Below are 16,589 nucleotides of genomic sequence, written 5' to 3'. Positions count from 1 at the left end.
AAACATACATCAAAATCAACATAAAAATGGTATACTGACCACAAAAACAAGGTGCTGTCATGGCCATCCCAGTCCCCTGAAACCTAAAGAAAACCTGTGGGGTGAACTGAAGAGGAGAGTCCACCAGCATGGACCTCAAAATTTAAAGGATCTGGAGAGATTCTGTATGGAGGAATGGTCTGAGGTCCCTTGCCATGTATTCTCCAACCTCATCAGGCATTATAGGCGAAGACCCAGAGCTGTTATCTTGGCAAAGGGAGGTAGCACAAAGTATTGACTAAAAGGGCGCTCATAATTGTTGCACACCTAAAAAACAAAGATGTTTTTTGATAAACCTGTATTTTTGTGATTTTTTTTTAAACAAAGTTTCAACAATACAGACTATTTTTAACAGCTAAAATTTCATTGCTCATATCAAGGGTGCTAATATTAGTGGAGGGCACTGTACATTCTTTCTAGCTAAAATACTGCTGCTCTCATGGGAATAGTGAAAAGAAACACTGCTACACAATGCATGGTTTGGGTCCAAAATTATCTGTTACATTGTACAGATTTAATCTAGATTAATTTACATTTAGCCTATAAATACAATCATTTTAATTTCATTTAATGTCCTGTAATGCTCAACTTAACCATTTTCTTATGGAAAAGTACCACATATATAGGCACTGCTCGTAATTACGACTGCACATTTTTGGATTAATTAAATATTCAAAATTTACATGTTGGAATTCATCATGCTGACATTTTTATGATCCATCCTAGTGAGATGCTTTTTAAAAATCATTTATTCTATTATTGTATAAATAGGCCAAATTACTATTATGGAATATCACATTATCTGGGCAAATTGCAAATCATTAAACATATTTGTGAACTGTACAGATCCTTTATAATAAAATTGCAGGACTTTCAAGGACCTTTCAGGCACTTTTTTGTTTTTGTTTTCAAGGACTATACAAGAGGTGTGCCTCCAACCATCCATCCACCCATTTTGTGTACCACGTATCCTACACAGAGTTGCTAGGAGCCTGGAGCCTATTGCAGGGGACTCAGGGCACAAGGTGGTGGACACCCTGGATAGGGTGTCAACCCATCACAGGGCACAATCTCACACACATTCACACACCCATTCATATACTACGGACAATTTAGAGATGCCAACCGGCTTACAAATGTCTTTGGACCAGGGGGAGGAAACTGGAGTACCAGGAGGAAACCTCCGAAGCACAGGACTGGCAAGCTCCACACACAGAGCGGAGGTGGGTATTGAACCAACAACCCTGGAGGTGTGAGGCAATCATGATAACCACTAAGCCACCATGCCCTGCACAAGAGATCATTCAATAATATTCTTTATTTTTTCTTTTTTAAATTAGAATAAAATAAAATGAAAATGAAACACAAGCAATATTTATATGGTGCTAAAATTGTAATTCCCAGGTATTTCTTCACCTTCGTCGGTATATTCCAGGTGAGTGCCAGAAGCACTGTTGCCAACAACTTTCAGTGGAAAGTCGCTAAATGTCGCGAGATGATGTCATGTGCTAATTAGCATATTCATTACATCATTGCATCGTATTTGCATTCTACCCAGTGTCAGCTGTTTACATCCATTTGCTTCTCTCCTACTCTGTGCTCACAGACTGTATTTTAATACAGCCAAATTCCCAATAAAGCTGTTCTCACTTACATATTTTTCTGTTGCTGTTGTCAGACAATGGAAAAAGTATGAAATAGTGACTGAAACACAGCCCATTAAGACTACATGTTAACCAGCAGTCACTTCCAAGCTGCTGCTCTGCACAGCTAAAATCCTGATTTATAACCTCGACGCCATCTGACAAAATCACAATACACATAAGACAATGGCTGTGCTGTCATTTCAGCTACATTTACGTATAAAATGATAACTCAGAGAGAACGTTAGAAGTAACTAAATATGTTGTTCCTCTCTGCCACTCACTGAACAGAGTAGCCGCAGTGTGAGAGAAAGAGAGAGAGAGAGAGAGGTGTATCTGCATGGGGAAAGCAAGACCTTGCGCTCGTGGGGCAGTACTGGCCACTCTCTTCAATGGAAAGTTGCCAAGGCTTGCCCACAAAGTCGCTAGAGTTGTCACTAGGTGCTTTTTTGAGAGAGAGAAAAAGTAGCTAAAGGGGTCTAAAAAGTGTACCAGAGCTGTCTCGGTCACAATGAGTGAGTGAATAGTGGGAGGAGAGGGAGGGGCTGCAGCAGGGAGTCATATTTTAAGTGAAAGGATTATATTAGTGTTCTATCGAAACTAAACACTTTTTTAAAAACTTTTTAGCGATTTCGTATTTATTGACTTTTTATAATTCAAGCACTCTTAAATGCCACTAGATTGAAAAATGGCTATTTTCAAGGCTTTCTATTACTTAAATTTCAAAAAACCAAATTCAAACACACTGTAAGCACCTTATACGAACCCTGATAGTAGTATAGTAAGCATCAACTATTAGTAATAACCTTATTTATGAAGTGTAAAGCTATTTTCAAAGTTTTAATGTTTAAAAATCTAAAGAGAAACCCAAGAGTTGCTGATGATTGTGTGTGGTATTTACCAGACCAGTGTCCAGTAGAGGCTCCAGTGCGGTCAGTGCATGTTTCACTGACGGGTTTAAAGACGGTTTCCCAGCCCCCAGTGGCATAGCGCCAGTTTTGTGACTCCAAGATGAGTGTCCGTTGCGTGCCGTAGGCGATCATGAAACAGTAGACCACGTGATGCAGCTGGCAGCCATAACCACAGCCCTTATTGATGTTGCACACCAGCTTGTGTGCCTTTGCACAGTCTGGTGGGTTCTGGACAGGGATACATACAAACATACACTTACAATTGTACACGCACATTCCGAAAACAGAAAATTATTGTTGGTTACCGCATAAAGAATTCCATTTGGACTGCAAAATTTCCTAAAATAAATATGTTTAATTGCAGATTTGGAATGTTAGATGCAATTTATTTTAAATTGTTAAAAGGGTTAACTTACAATGTGTTATATGTATGTTTATATTGATAAGTTGAATATATGATATACTAGGCATTTTAAAGAACTGCAGTGCTTCAAGCTAAAAAATTAAATTTAAAGGAAATGCACCATGTGAAGCAATAAACACATACATCCAATTCATGATCAGTAAGGCAAATATAACAAGCAATCATAACTGACAGTTTGATACAGGGTAAACAAATTATGAGGAAAGAGAATGCATGGAGCAGGAAAAAGTGAGTAAAAAATGACAAAATATTAAACTATACTATAAACTATACTCAACAGCCTTTCTCTTTTGCCCACATTTCAATTATTTTGAGTTCTTTTATTAATGCAACATCCAGTCAGGACTATTCCCCATCAGACCACCAGAGGGCACCCTCTCCCGAATATCGAGCCCCCCCTCTTCGTGTGTGTTTCTCACTTTATGGTCACATTGCTATAAAATGCACAAGTTTCGAACAGGTGTTCATTGCTTACACTTAAGTAAGGCAACATATCTGCTACTGATTATTCTGATATTTCTTACCCTGGCTGCAGAAATTGGATAGAATGAGCCCATCCACATTCATAAGGAAGATGAACAGAAAACTGCTTTCATCATCAACACCAGGCACTAGGAATACTTAGTGATGCCCTATGGGCTGGTCAATGCACCTGAAACTCTGACGGCACATTGAAGTTTTCAGGGAGTTCCTGCACATGTTCATTTCTGTGCATAGACGGCATCTTGATTTATTCCAGCTCTGAGTCTGAACACATATCCCAGGTGTGTGCTATGTAAACTCTTGCAAAACGACCTTTAAAGATCTCTCACTGTGTTGAAAACCAAATCTCTCTTCAGACACCCACAAGTCTCTTGCAACCTCTATTCCATAAAGACCATGGTCCCATATTGCTGTTGACCATTACTGATTTACCTAGTTCAGTGAGGTATACCACCATATTAACCATCGTTGACAGATTTTCCAAAACCTGCCCTCTTGTTCCCCTGAGCAAGCTCCCAAGGTCCTTTGAAACCACAAAGATCCTGTTTTGAGAAGTCTTCTAACTATGTGGACTTCCAGAGAACACTGCCAGACAGTGGTGTCCAATTCATCATCTGGGTATGGCAGGCATTTTGTAAAAGAATAAATATTAACATTAGTCTCTAATCAGGGTACAACCTACAGGGCAGACAGTGAGGATGAACCAGGAGATTGGGAGTAGGGATGAAATGATTATCGGTTTCACGATAAACCACAATAAAATTCCCAGATGGTTAGCATTACTGTCACATTTAATTATCATAAAAACCGTGCGCAATTATCGTGATTTGTACACACCCAGCATGCGTCTAAAGCAGGTGCACCATGCAACATTGTTTTTTGAGCGCGAAAAAAACACTACATTTAAAAACTGAACGTGTCTGCTCAATTCAGCATGAGCCAAATGAGTCAGAGTCACAGCACAGACCAGCAGGAGTCATATTTAATTTATCATGTGATGAAATTGAGGCGAGCTGACTGACAAGACGAAAGATTTGGTTTAAATAAGCAAGTTTGTCATTGTACTTTTTTGTTGTTGTTGTGTTTTTCATTAAGAATAATAATGAACCCACCATTCAAGCAATTGCCACCCCAAAACCGCCGCTGATTCGAAAGCGAAAGTGAAATGCGCATGGCCGCACTGGCCACACACTCATTCATAAGCGAGGGGGAAAACAGGTAAATGTGCCAATGAAGCACCCAAGTCCCTTTACAAGCTTTGCAGACAGGGTTACCAACTTCAATCAGCATTTTTATAAAATCCAATCTATGACCACACTTCGTACTTGGTCCTCTTGGAAGGTTGGAAATTCTCCCGAGCACTGTCACTGCCTTCCTCCATGTTCTGTAACTGAACTAAATGATTTTTATTACTACAAAAAAAGCTAAACTGTGCCATGGTGGGCAAGTGATGTAATCGGTCTGTGGCTGAACACTGTGTAACAACAGGAACACAGACTATCGCAGAAAGCCTAGTGACATTACTGTCACATTATCCAGTACTTTATAGACAAATATAAAACCTTTAAATGATTTCAGTGTGTGTACTTTTTGTAAATTTTGAACACCCTAACAATACCATGATAATACTGATAACCGTGATAGTTTTGGTCACGATAATCGTGATATGAAATTTTCATACAGATACATCTCTAATTGGGAGGACAGAAGAGCTAAGATTCCTTGGGACTTCAAGTTCCTGACTGACAAGCAGATGCTGGCTAACCAACCAGACATAGAGGTGGTTGACCAGGAGCAAATAAACAGCAGTTGTGATAGATGTGGAAATTCCAGCTGACAGTAACATCAGGAAGAAGGAGCATGAGAAGATCAAAAGTACCACGTGCTGAAGGAACAATTGGAACAGATGTAGAAGGTGAAGTCCAAAGTGGTCCCAGTAATAATAATAGGAGCATTAGGGGCTGTAATCTCCAGACTGGGAGAGTGGCTCCAGCAGATTCTGGGTACATCTGAAGTCTCTGCCCAGAAGAATGCAGTCCGAGGTACAGCTAAGATACTGCATAGAACCCTCAAACTCCCAGTCCTCTGGTAGAGGACCCAAACTTGAAGACGCTTGAAGAGTGAAGTATATTTATTTATTTTTGTATCACATCATAATTGATGTGCACAAGTGCATCACCACATGCATTTTAAAGCCTTTTACTGATGTTCAGGAATAGACTGAATGACACTGAACAGAGTAGCGACAGCTGGAGACAGCTTTCAGTTCAGAATGATGGTAGCTTCTGAAAGGAAGAACCCAAGCATGCTATGGAAAGTCCACACAGGACCAACAGGTAACAACCCATGAAATTGGGCTACAGACATCAAGTGTGGTACGTGCGTGCAGCAAGGCCTGTAAAAATCCACATGGCCTGAAGATCCACCAGGCCAAGATGAAATGTTTGGTGAAGGGGCAAGCGGTACAGCACACATGGAACCCTCTGGTGAGACACATGAGGAGCCTGCCCCGGAGTCACCCATATTGCCTGGTCGTGTGGGAGAACTTGGGGAGGTCATTTAGGATTAGTTGCAGAGGTTGGATAGTGCATAGGGACAGACCTGCTAGGAATGAGTTGCAGAAGTCCTTCACTATATGACAAGGTACTGAACAAGCACCAAAGTGGACCCTGTGGATAGAAGTTGACGGATCTTCCTAATGTTGTCGAGAAGAAACCTATATGAGCACATCAGTTTGTTATCTATGGTTACCCAAAGGTTCAATGCAATGACAGATGGTGAGATCTGAGATTTGTCCAGGGAGCTCACAAGATCTTGACCTGGGTACACATCTCCAGAAATGTACAGCAGCTTAGTTTTGCTGGGATTTAGTTTCAGCTGACCAGCTGGCATCCATGATGAGATATTTGCCAAGCATGCTGAGATCCATGCAGAATCATGACTGTCTGATGAGGAGGAAAGGAGAGGATGAGTTGAGTGTCATTACCAAAGTAGTGGTATGAAAACCCATGTGAGGATATGAATTCAACAGAAGAGCAGGTCTCAGGGGAGAACAGAAGAAAACCTAGCATTGAGCCTTGTTGGGCAGTAGTGGAGTGTCTTCATGTAGCAGATGTGGATCCCCTCCACGTCACCTGATGCAATATGACTGTCCCTCCAGGTAAAAAACTAAAAATTGCTACCCAATGTCAAATTCCATGTCTTAAAAGAATGGACAAAAGAGTCTTGTGATTGTATCAAAGGCTGCTGAAAGGTCGAAGAGGATGAGGACTGATGACAGTTGTGTTGATCTAGTAGCATGAAGTTTCTTATTAATGGCCACAAAGTCCGTTTTGTGTGGAGTGAATCATGTTAAAACCAGATATTAGGATCTTGGAGGTTATTTTGGATGAGATGGAATGATTTGACTGTAGACAGCACATTCTACAATTTTTGAAAGAAGAGAAGTGATATCAGCCTGTAGTTACTGATGTCTGAGATACCCACAGGGGATTTCTTCAGAATACAAATAACCCTCTCTGTCTTGAATGCAGTCAGTACATGACCAAATGTTAGGGTGCTGGAAGGTACAGACAAAGGAGGGATAGACTGGAGGTTGCAGCAAGTGAGGGAGAAGTATGAGTAGTTTATGACAGGCATGACAGGACGGGTAAGGGTGAAGGATACCAAGTGATGATCTAAGATGTGGAGCAGGGTGACTCATGTCTGTGCAGTGCTATTTGCCCCATCCTGATATCTTCTGTTTTTGTCTCTCTCATATAATACTAAATTGTAGATCTTCAAACGAAATACAACATAAAACAAAGGCAACCTGAGTAAACACACAATACAGTTTTTTTTATTGAATCAAAAACTGTTATCCAACAACTATCACCAATGCGATAAACTAACTGCCCCCTTAAAACTTCAGCAGCAATAACTGAACCCAAACGCTTCCGATAACTGGAGAGCAGTCTTTCACCTTCCGTAGATGCAGGTCTTGTAAAAGATTGTTACCATGTGATTCAACAAAACGTCTCAGTGAGAGGTTCATCAGATTTCGCTGACCGTGCACATAACCCTCTTATAAGAAACTTATTTTCTGTAAAACTTATCTTGTAACCGAGTTATTTCACTGAAATTCACACTGATATAGCGTTCCTGATTTTCTTTTATGTTTTGAAGTAACTTTGTGTGTTGTTTGTTCTGTAAGTTATTAGATATGTGTGGAAGTGGCCAGTCCAAAAAACAGTCCAAATGATTGGATGTACAATCAGGGATTTGCCATCTTTGTGCAACCTTTTGTTCTTTTAATAAAAATGATTTAAATATGGTCAATATACTGTTCTCTCCAAATGTTTGCTTTCCCAAGTGTGAATATAGATAAACAGCAAGCCAAACTCTGTTTAAGAGCCAGGATATGAGCATCTTGCTTCTTTAATGATTCAACATGTAGTTTACCTGTGCAGAAACACCGGCCATTGAACCGAGTAAAAAGCCATTGTTTTAAATAGAGTTTAGAAGGAGGACTGACTCAGATGCGACAGACATATTTTGAGCTTTCACCACGCCATGAGCTCGTTGCTTCCTGTTGTTACCCAATGCACAGTGCTTGCGAAAACACATCACAATAAGAGTCCTCATATATAAATTTACATAATAATGACAATTAAAACAGAACTTGGACAGAATATTAAACAAATGCGAAAATATAATATTTACAAATGCAAATGTCCATAATAAACTATACACAGTCTCTAACAGAGGCAGAGCTCTCCCCATCTGGCATTTTTAATGCCACTATAACAGTTCTGTGCTTATTCTTACTTAGTCCTCTTTGGCTAGTAGTAAGACCACATCAGAAATAGGTCGTAAGAATGTTTTCACATTACCACTGGAGGTCGTTTTAACCTCTACTTTGCGGTCTTTTTCATCACCGCTCAGGAAGACAGATGTGATCAAACCCAAAGGCCAGTCATTTCTTGGGGACTGAGCTTGTTTCAACAGCACAACATCTCCAGCATGCAAGTTTCTGAGAGTTTCATGCCACTTGTGTCAAGGTTGGAGTGTACTGTATTCTTTTCACCATCGGCTCCAGAACTAGTTGGCCAATGCTTGCACTTGTCTCCACTGACATCTTAGGAGATCATTTTCAGTGTAGTTCTCAATTGGGACAGGGACTCCTGGCTGTTGGGGTAAGAGCACTGCTGGAGTGAGTATGCATGGAGAATAGGGATCTGATGAGATGGGAACCAGAGGTCTAGTGTTCATGATCGCTGACACCTCTGCCATCAGAGTGCAAAGTATCTCATGGGTCAAGTGAGCATGCCTCTTTTGCAGCAGCATACTGTCTAGAATAGAGTGAGTTATGTCAATCGTGCGTTCCCATGCTTCCTCCATGTGGGAGGTGTGTAGAGGATTAAATTCTCCATGTACAGCCATTCTCATGAAGATATTTCAGAAGGCTGGCTTGGTTTTCCTTTGTTGGCTGCATGCCCAATTCTTGGCTAGCTCAGATGAAGTTGGTTACTCGGCCTGATTGGAGTTGTTTCGCTAGTCCTCTAACAGCGAAAAACCTTTGCAGGGCATTAATGCAACTGCCAGTGTTCATGTATATAACTTCTATGTTTACTGCTCATATACACATAGACATGAAGAGTATAGCCCATCTTTTGTGTGCAGCTACACCAACTCTGGTGCGTCGAGTGACCACTGTACATGGACCAAAAACGTCTAACCCCACATATGTAAATGGAGGAGATGTACTGAGGTGCTCAGGAGGAAGATCTGCCATCTTCTGGACTCCCAGTCTGCGGCATTTCACACAATGATGAAGGATAGAGTTTATCAATTTATTTCCTTCGACAATCCACAAGCCAGCCAATCTGATTGCTCCTTCTGTAAACTGCTGGCCTTGATGATGTACTTTGGAGTGGTAATAACTCACTAACAGTTTGGTGACATAGCTTTACTTTGAGAGGATGACTGGATTCTTCACATCTGATTCAAGAGAAGCGTACCTCAGACGTCCTCCAACCCTCAAGAGACCGTCAAAGAAGCACACTCGAATGTAAAACTTGTTCGTTCACCTGCAGAGGAGCATACTCTTCTGGATAGGACTTTCTTGAGGTGTAGAAGTATTAGTCTCTTTGCTGCTGTCTGCTCTTCAGGTGTGCGTATTTCGTCATACAGAAGCCATCCTTTACACGTATGGGTTGTGCTGATGGGACTTGATGTGTGAGAACGTGCTTGGGGAATCAGAAAGGAAACAGATTTTAAAGATTCCCAGACAGAAAAGTGCTGAAACCGCTCTGAGAAGAGGCTTCTCTCAATTCGAATAGCAAAGCTGGTCACACGGTCTGATTTTTGCATCCGCCTTAGGATTCACCAGTTCGAAGAAGTCACGCTCTTGCGCTTGGGGCATTTTGTAGAGGAAGCTGGGTCCTATGAACCATTTAGTGTCATTAAGCTGTGACGCAGCAACCGATCTTGTCACTAGATCAGCTGGATTCTGGTCACGTAATTTCACTGATCAACTGCTGAACACGGTTGTGCACATAAACGAAGAAGCGTCTGGACTCATTGTGGATATATCCCAGGACTACTTTGCTGTTACAATAGTGTCTTACTGCATTTGGCTTATAGTCTAGTTCGTCAAGGATATGATCAGCCATCTCTACAGCCAGCACCGCTCCGCACAGCTCCAGGAAAGGGATGGAAGGCTCAGGACAAGGTGACAGCTTTACCTTCCCGAGCACAAATCACACTTCAAGGCATCTGAAAAGACACACAACTCAGTGTATGAAATGTTAGAGAGTGAACGTTGTAAATATGTGCATGAGATGTGAAGGTTACTCAGCTTCTGAAGTGAGGTTTTCCATTCTTCCCACTCGTTTATTTTCTCTTCAGGAAGGACAGTGTCCCAGTCATGCACCTCTTTAGTCAGCTCACGTACCAGTGCTCTGCCTTGGATTGTCACTGGTGCTACCAAGCCCAAAGGATCGAAGAGGCTGTTCATGGTGGAGAGTACTCCGTGGTGAGTGTAGGGCTGGTCATTAGTTGCGAGTTCAAAGGTGAAGGTATCTGTTTTTATGTCCCAGTATAAACCCAGGCTTCTTTGTGTGGGCCAATTCTCATTTCCAAAGTTACGATCTTGGAGGCCAGAGGCCAGGTCTTCTTGTGGGACAGCTTGCATCACCTTGACACTGTTTGAGGCTATCTTGTGGAGCTTAAGATTTGACTTAGAAAAATCGATTTCTGAGTGCGCCTGAGCAGGTCAATTACTTCATCTTCTGTGGCAAAGAACATGAGCCCGTCATCCATGTAGAAATGTCTGTTGACGAAGTGTTAGTACCGTACTCCATATATGGCCACTGCCAGAGAAGGGCTATTCCCAAAAATATGTACCCTCATACGGTATTCTACCACTTCCATGCTCAAGTCATTGTCTCTGCACCAGAGGAATCTCAAATAGTTTCTGTGCTCTTCTTTCACCAGGAAACCATAGAACATTTGTTGGATGTCCACCGTAATCGCAATGAGATCTTTCCTGAACCGTAGCAGCACACCTAAAAGGGAGTTGTTTAGGTCATGGCCTGAGAGGAGCACATTGTTCAGAGAAATACCTTGGTGTTGTGCGCTGAAATCAAATACCACCTGTATCTGTCCTGGTTTTTGCGGATGATACACTCCGAAGATGGGTAAGTGCCAACATTCAAACTTCGGGATTTTGACAAATATAGTGATACGAAGTGGGACCACGATCATATGACATGTTCTTTAATAGGAAAAAAAAGGATAGAGATGAAGGATATGTGGTTTAATCCGTTTAAGAAAAAGTAAATCAAAATCTAAGAAAACCGATAAAGGCGCCCTTGTCCTCTGCCCCGTGGTAACAACACTGTCCTCAGCTCCCCTACTGGACAAACAAAAGGAGTCTAAAAAAAATCCTTTTGCAAACTTGTCTCAGTCTAACAGTGCTCCATCACCGTATCAGGAAGTTAAAGGTTTGCTTAGCTAGACTCAAACTAAATCCAACACCGGAAGTGCTTCCCAGAATCACAACCCTAGCCAGGCCCCTCCTAATAAGGAAATTACTACACCACCAGAAGTACTACTTTACCTCTACCTTTTTGTTTGTAGCAACAGGAAGAGAAGTGCTAATCCAACCTCCCAACTTGTTAGAGATTAAAACTATCTGCGATGCTCTCCATTTTGTTTATTAACGCCTGCCTGAATAATAGTTACCCAAACGAATATGTGAAATCTGCAGGTACTTCCGCTGATGGTTTAAAAGAAAAGCTAAGACCATGTTCTTTTCAGCTCTAACTCCAAATTGTTGTCACTCAGGCAAACAAAAAGACCTGGAAAATGTCATTATTGCAATTATGATCATTTTGCTGTTATTGATCTCTGTAGTGCCTTTTTCAATGTTCTAGTGAGTGAGCAGACAGAGCTGATTTTTGCCTTTACATTTAAGAAGCAACGATATACCTGGACCTGCCTTCCTGAGGTGTTCATTGATTCTCTAGCCGTGTTCTCTGTGCATCCAGCTCTCTCTTCACTGGTTCTCTCAGTAGGGTGCACTCTCTTGCAATATGCAGAAGACATCCTATTATCAGCTGTTAATGCTGACACATCAAAACGGCTCAGTGAAGCTCCTCACACACCTAGCACAATGCAGGTTCAAGGCTGTGCTCTCAAAGCTCCAGCTCTGCCACCCCACAGTGCATTATCTGTGTTTTCAAGGTGAACGTCGTCTCTCTGCAAATCGTCCGAGTATCTTTCTTGATGTTTCACCTCCATCAATGAAATGAGCTACGGTCAGTTTCCTTGGACTAATAAACTATTGTCATCAGTACATTCCTGACTGTTCACATCTTGACAAGGTGCTCAGACAATGTTGTCTCACAGACCAACCTGGCACCATTACATGGACTAAACAGATGATGCAATCATTTTGTTATCTCAAGCAGTCTCTGAGTTCAGCTCCAGCTCTAGGTCTGCCACACTATCAGTCTCCTTTTTCACCTATGTGTCAAGACACAGGAGGACGGGCACGGGGGTCCTGGCCCAGGAGCATGGCTGAGGTTATCGTCCAGTAGCTTATCTGTCCAAGACCCTTGACCCTGCAGTTCAGGGCATGCCTGCGTGCTTGTGCTCAGTATCGGCCTCTACTCTGCTCTGAAAAGTTGGTTCTCTCACATTTGCCTACCCTACATGTGCAAAAACAGGTAATCTCTATTCTTAAGCTGTGGCTCAGGTGGTAGAGCGGGTTGTCCACTATTCGTAGGGTTGGCAGTTCGATTCCCGGCCCACATGACTCCACACGCAGAAGTGTCCTTGGGAAAGACACTGAACCCCAAGTTGCTCCCGATGGCAAGTTAGCACCTTGCATGGCAGCTCTGCTACCATTGAGTGAGTGTGTGTGAATGGGTGAATGGGTGAATGAGACACAGTGTAAAGCCTTTTGGATAAAAGCGCTATACAAGTGCAGACCATTTACCATTTTATGACATCCAAACACAATACGACAGCACAGCGTTGTTCTGGCTATGAGACTATTCTCTGTACCACATATTACCTAACTATTTAACCAATTACATATGATGTGGATAATTGTGCCACCATAGGGGGCTCATCGTCTACATACGTTGATCATAACAGTTTTTTCCTTGTTCACGCATGGTCACCTCTTGATGTTGACATTGCGATTTTGCCTCAGACAGTATTATTCGTTGCCCCAATGTATGTGTTGAGTTTCCCAGTTCAGTATTAAAATTTCCTGTGCACCATTTTCACTGTGTTTCGCAGGTCACACAAAGATGGGTTTTTAATATTATTCTAATTTTATTAATGTAAAATTAGGTAGATCTGCTCCCAGCATTTCTCTGTAAAATCAGAATGGCACCACATCACAACTGTCTCCTTTCACAATCTGGATAGGCCATTTCCAACCCCTTGGACTAAAGCTAAGCAGAATGAAAAACTATAGACTATATTCTAAGTGTGTACTGAGTTAGAAAAATCCTGTGGTATCCACTGTCTCCTTGTGCACAGCACTTAAGCAATAAATCAGCATTTAGACATGTGTGCATACTTGTGAAAGACGGTTGGAGAGTTTTGGTGCCTCAGGGTAACTAAGGAGAGAGAAACCATTAAGATGGTAGGACTAAACTTTGTACAGAGTGAACTTACAAGCCTTTTAAAAAACAAACAAACAAAAACAAACAAACAAACAAACAAACAAACAAACAAAAAAAACAACACTGATGGGCCTGTCTTGCGTAAGGCAACATATAGACAGGAGTAATTAATTGTGGCCAAGGGGTTGGGTTGATTTGAAAGAAAAAGGATAAAACCCCTCATAAGATAAGCTCACTTAGGTTATGTTGCATGAATTCAGACTGTCTGCAGAGGTCTCAACTTTATTTGTCTTGAATAAAGTTTGATTTCTTTTAACATCTATAACCCCTTGTCTCTGGAAGTTTTTTTTAGGTTGGAGAGATTTTCCATGGCAAAATTGGTGACTACAATGTGATTGGAAAAGAGAAAGGAGGGTTTCCAGAGTTTACAGGGTTGCTAGAGATGAAACATGATGCACCATAAGAGGACTCCTATGACACTGAATCGACTTGGTCACTGAAAAAAAAGATACCAGCTCCTGAAACGAGGACTAAGAAGAAGAGTGATGAGCCATGCCCTGGTGTAAGTGCTAGCATAACCTCTCCTCAAGGGTGACCCCCTGCGACACGGTTGAAGACTAATCACTGCATTGTGAGAGAAAGAGACTTTATGTTACTACTATTAAGTTTGATTATATTTTAATTTGACAATGACTGTTGTATTTGATTTCGATTGATATGTTTTAAGTTAATCACTGATGGACTCTACTTAACTGTGACAACCACGGGCAAGTGCTGAACCAAATGCATGCTCATGATTTAGTAAGTCCCACCTTATGCTATATGCAAAGTGTGTACTGATTTAGAAAAATCTTGTGGTATTCTGTCTCCTTGTGCTCCTCTGCACAGCACTTAAGCAATAAATCAGCATTTAGACACGTTGTGTGCATACTTATGTTAGAGATATCTCTATGGTTGGAGAATTTTTGGGGCCTAAGGGTAACTAAGGAGAGAGAAACTATTAAGGCGGTAGGAGTTAACTTTGTACAGAGCGAACTTACAAACCTTTTTTTTTTTTTTTTTTTTTTAAATTGATGGGCTAGTCTTGCATAAGGCAACATATAGACAGGAGTAATTAATTGTGGCAAAGGGGTTGGGTTAATTTTAAAGAAAAAGGATAAGATGAGCTCACTGTTTAGAATGGCATAAAAAGCCCATGCTATTTTGCATGAATTCAGACTGTCTGCAGAGGTCTCAACTTTGTCTTGAATAAAGGATGATTACTTTTTACATCTATAACCCCTTGTCTCTGGAAGTTTTTTGACTTCGTTTGGAGAGATTTTCCACGACATGGGCACAAGGCAAGAAGAATAAAGGCGCAGATCACTGTTGTTGAGGATATTTTATAGCAAAATACAGTCATTTAGTCAATATGTGATTTTGTGGTAAGGTCTTGGCATGAGTGTGCACAAGCAAAAGAAGGTTTTCACATGTTAAACTGCCACCCCTGGTCATTAGGAAGAGTGAAATATAACTTCACTTATAACGTGGCTATTCCAACTACTTTTTTTTATATTTAAACAAAAATTTTAAGCCCTCAGTTTTGACATTCAATTGTGAACAGTTCTTTGACATCCAGTAATTTCTTCCAAGCAGGTGATTAATTAGATTTTTGGGATGCTGATCATTGGTTGAAATTGATAAATGTCCTCACAATAATGATGCATGTTAATTACTTGCTGATGTCTTTGCAATGGGGTACCATGTAAGCAAACAGGCAAACTGTTGGAAACTTTCCATTCTCTATTCCCTCAGATACGTATAAGTATGTATAGGTTATAGTTTAATTTCTGTCTCATGAACTTTTCTAGACCTGTCTGTTGTGTACGTGCCAATTAAAGTGTCACCATAGGAACTTCCTATTTTCTGTTAAGCGAACAGATACCATATATGTTCAGAAACCTGTACATTCTTGTATTGCCTAAGATGTTTTTCACGTACGTGGCCAGACAGTTCAACTGCCATATTATTTCCACACAGAAGTGCGTCCCTCTGTCTATGTATATAAACCTGTGAAATCTGTAATAAACAGGGAAGTCTTTTTTGAGCTACTCTGTGTGTCAGTGTGGTTCAATCAGACTCTGTCTGGCACTGTATACGCTCTGAGGTAAACCACATCCGCACGGTAGCATAGAGAAGAGAAACACTCTACTCTTAAAGGCTGAAAAGGCGGACGGAGGATATCGTAATATTAGAAGCCGTTATTTGCTTTATCCCTACAAAATGGTGTCAGAAGTGGGATTCTCCAAATCAGGGTAAGTGATCATTTATTTTGTTCGCTTCCCTGGTGTGGTGAATTTCCGAACCTTTAAAATGGGAGTGATTGTCTAGGTTTAGGATAACCTGTACTCTGAGAGCTCCTCTGCAACGTCACGACTGCCTTAATATAGAAATAGTATTTTTTTTTTTTCATTTGCACTTTTGTGGTTTGCCAGGGATTGTATTTTGTTTGTTGTTTGTAAGTTCAGTGTTAAGAGTGTTGATTCCAGGCATGGGAGGGTCTTTCTTTACCCCTGCCCTCCCGTCACCGGGAATGACTCCTTGTGATTGGGTGGAAGCCATTTCTGGGGGTTTATATACTCATCACGTCGGTAACAGAAGAGGGCTGCTGGACTGCAACCTGTCGTCTCTTACAGCACTTGGCTGTGAAGGGTTTCAAGGTGTCCAGAACCAAAGTACAGCTCTGTAAAACTGAAGTCAAGTATTTAGGCTTCCTTCTTTCCAAAGGACAACGACGGCTCTCTGATGATCGTATAACTGTAGTCATAACATCTCAGCTATCTGCAACCAAACAAGCAGTTCTAGCTTTTTAGGTTTCATTAACTATTGTAGACAGTGGATTCCTGACTGCTCTTATTATGATAAGTAGCATAGGGCCGTAGGGAACATTCTGATCCACTATTGTCTCCTGTTACACACACACACA

At 41.2% G+C, this 16,589-nt stretch overlaps 1 protein-coding gene across 3 annotated transcripts in view; it reads right to left on the bottom strand.

Moving 5' to 3' along the window:
• fut8a (fucosyltransferase 8a (alpha (1,6) fucosyltransferase)) overlaps positions 1–16,589 on the bottom strand; it is an 87,475-nt gene that overhangs the window by 20,921 nt on the left and 49,965 nt on the right. For all 3 annotated transcript variants that reach the window (XM_047157507.2, XM_017476586.3, XM_053682486.1), the window contains one exon: positions 2,584–2,821. In XM_047157507.2, the coding sequence (XP_047013463.1) occupies positions 2,584–2,821 (238 nt within the window). The remainder of the gene's footprint in view (positions 1–2,583; positions 2,822–16,589) is intronic.

This window comes from Ictalurus punctatus, chromosome 9, assembly GCF_001660625.3.
Source record: "Ictalurus punctatus breed USDA103 chromosome 9, Coco_2.0, whole genome shotgun sequence".
Classification (NCBI taxonomy): domain Eukaryota; kingdom Metazoa; phylum Chordata; class Actinopteri; order Siluriformes; family Ictaluridae; genus Ictalurus; species Ictalurus punctatus.
The sequence above is the reverse complement of the archived record's forward strand: the minus strand, read 5'-3'. Positions and strand labels throughout refer to the sequence as shown.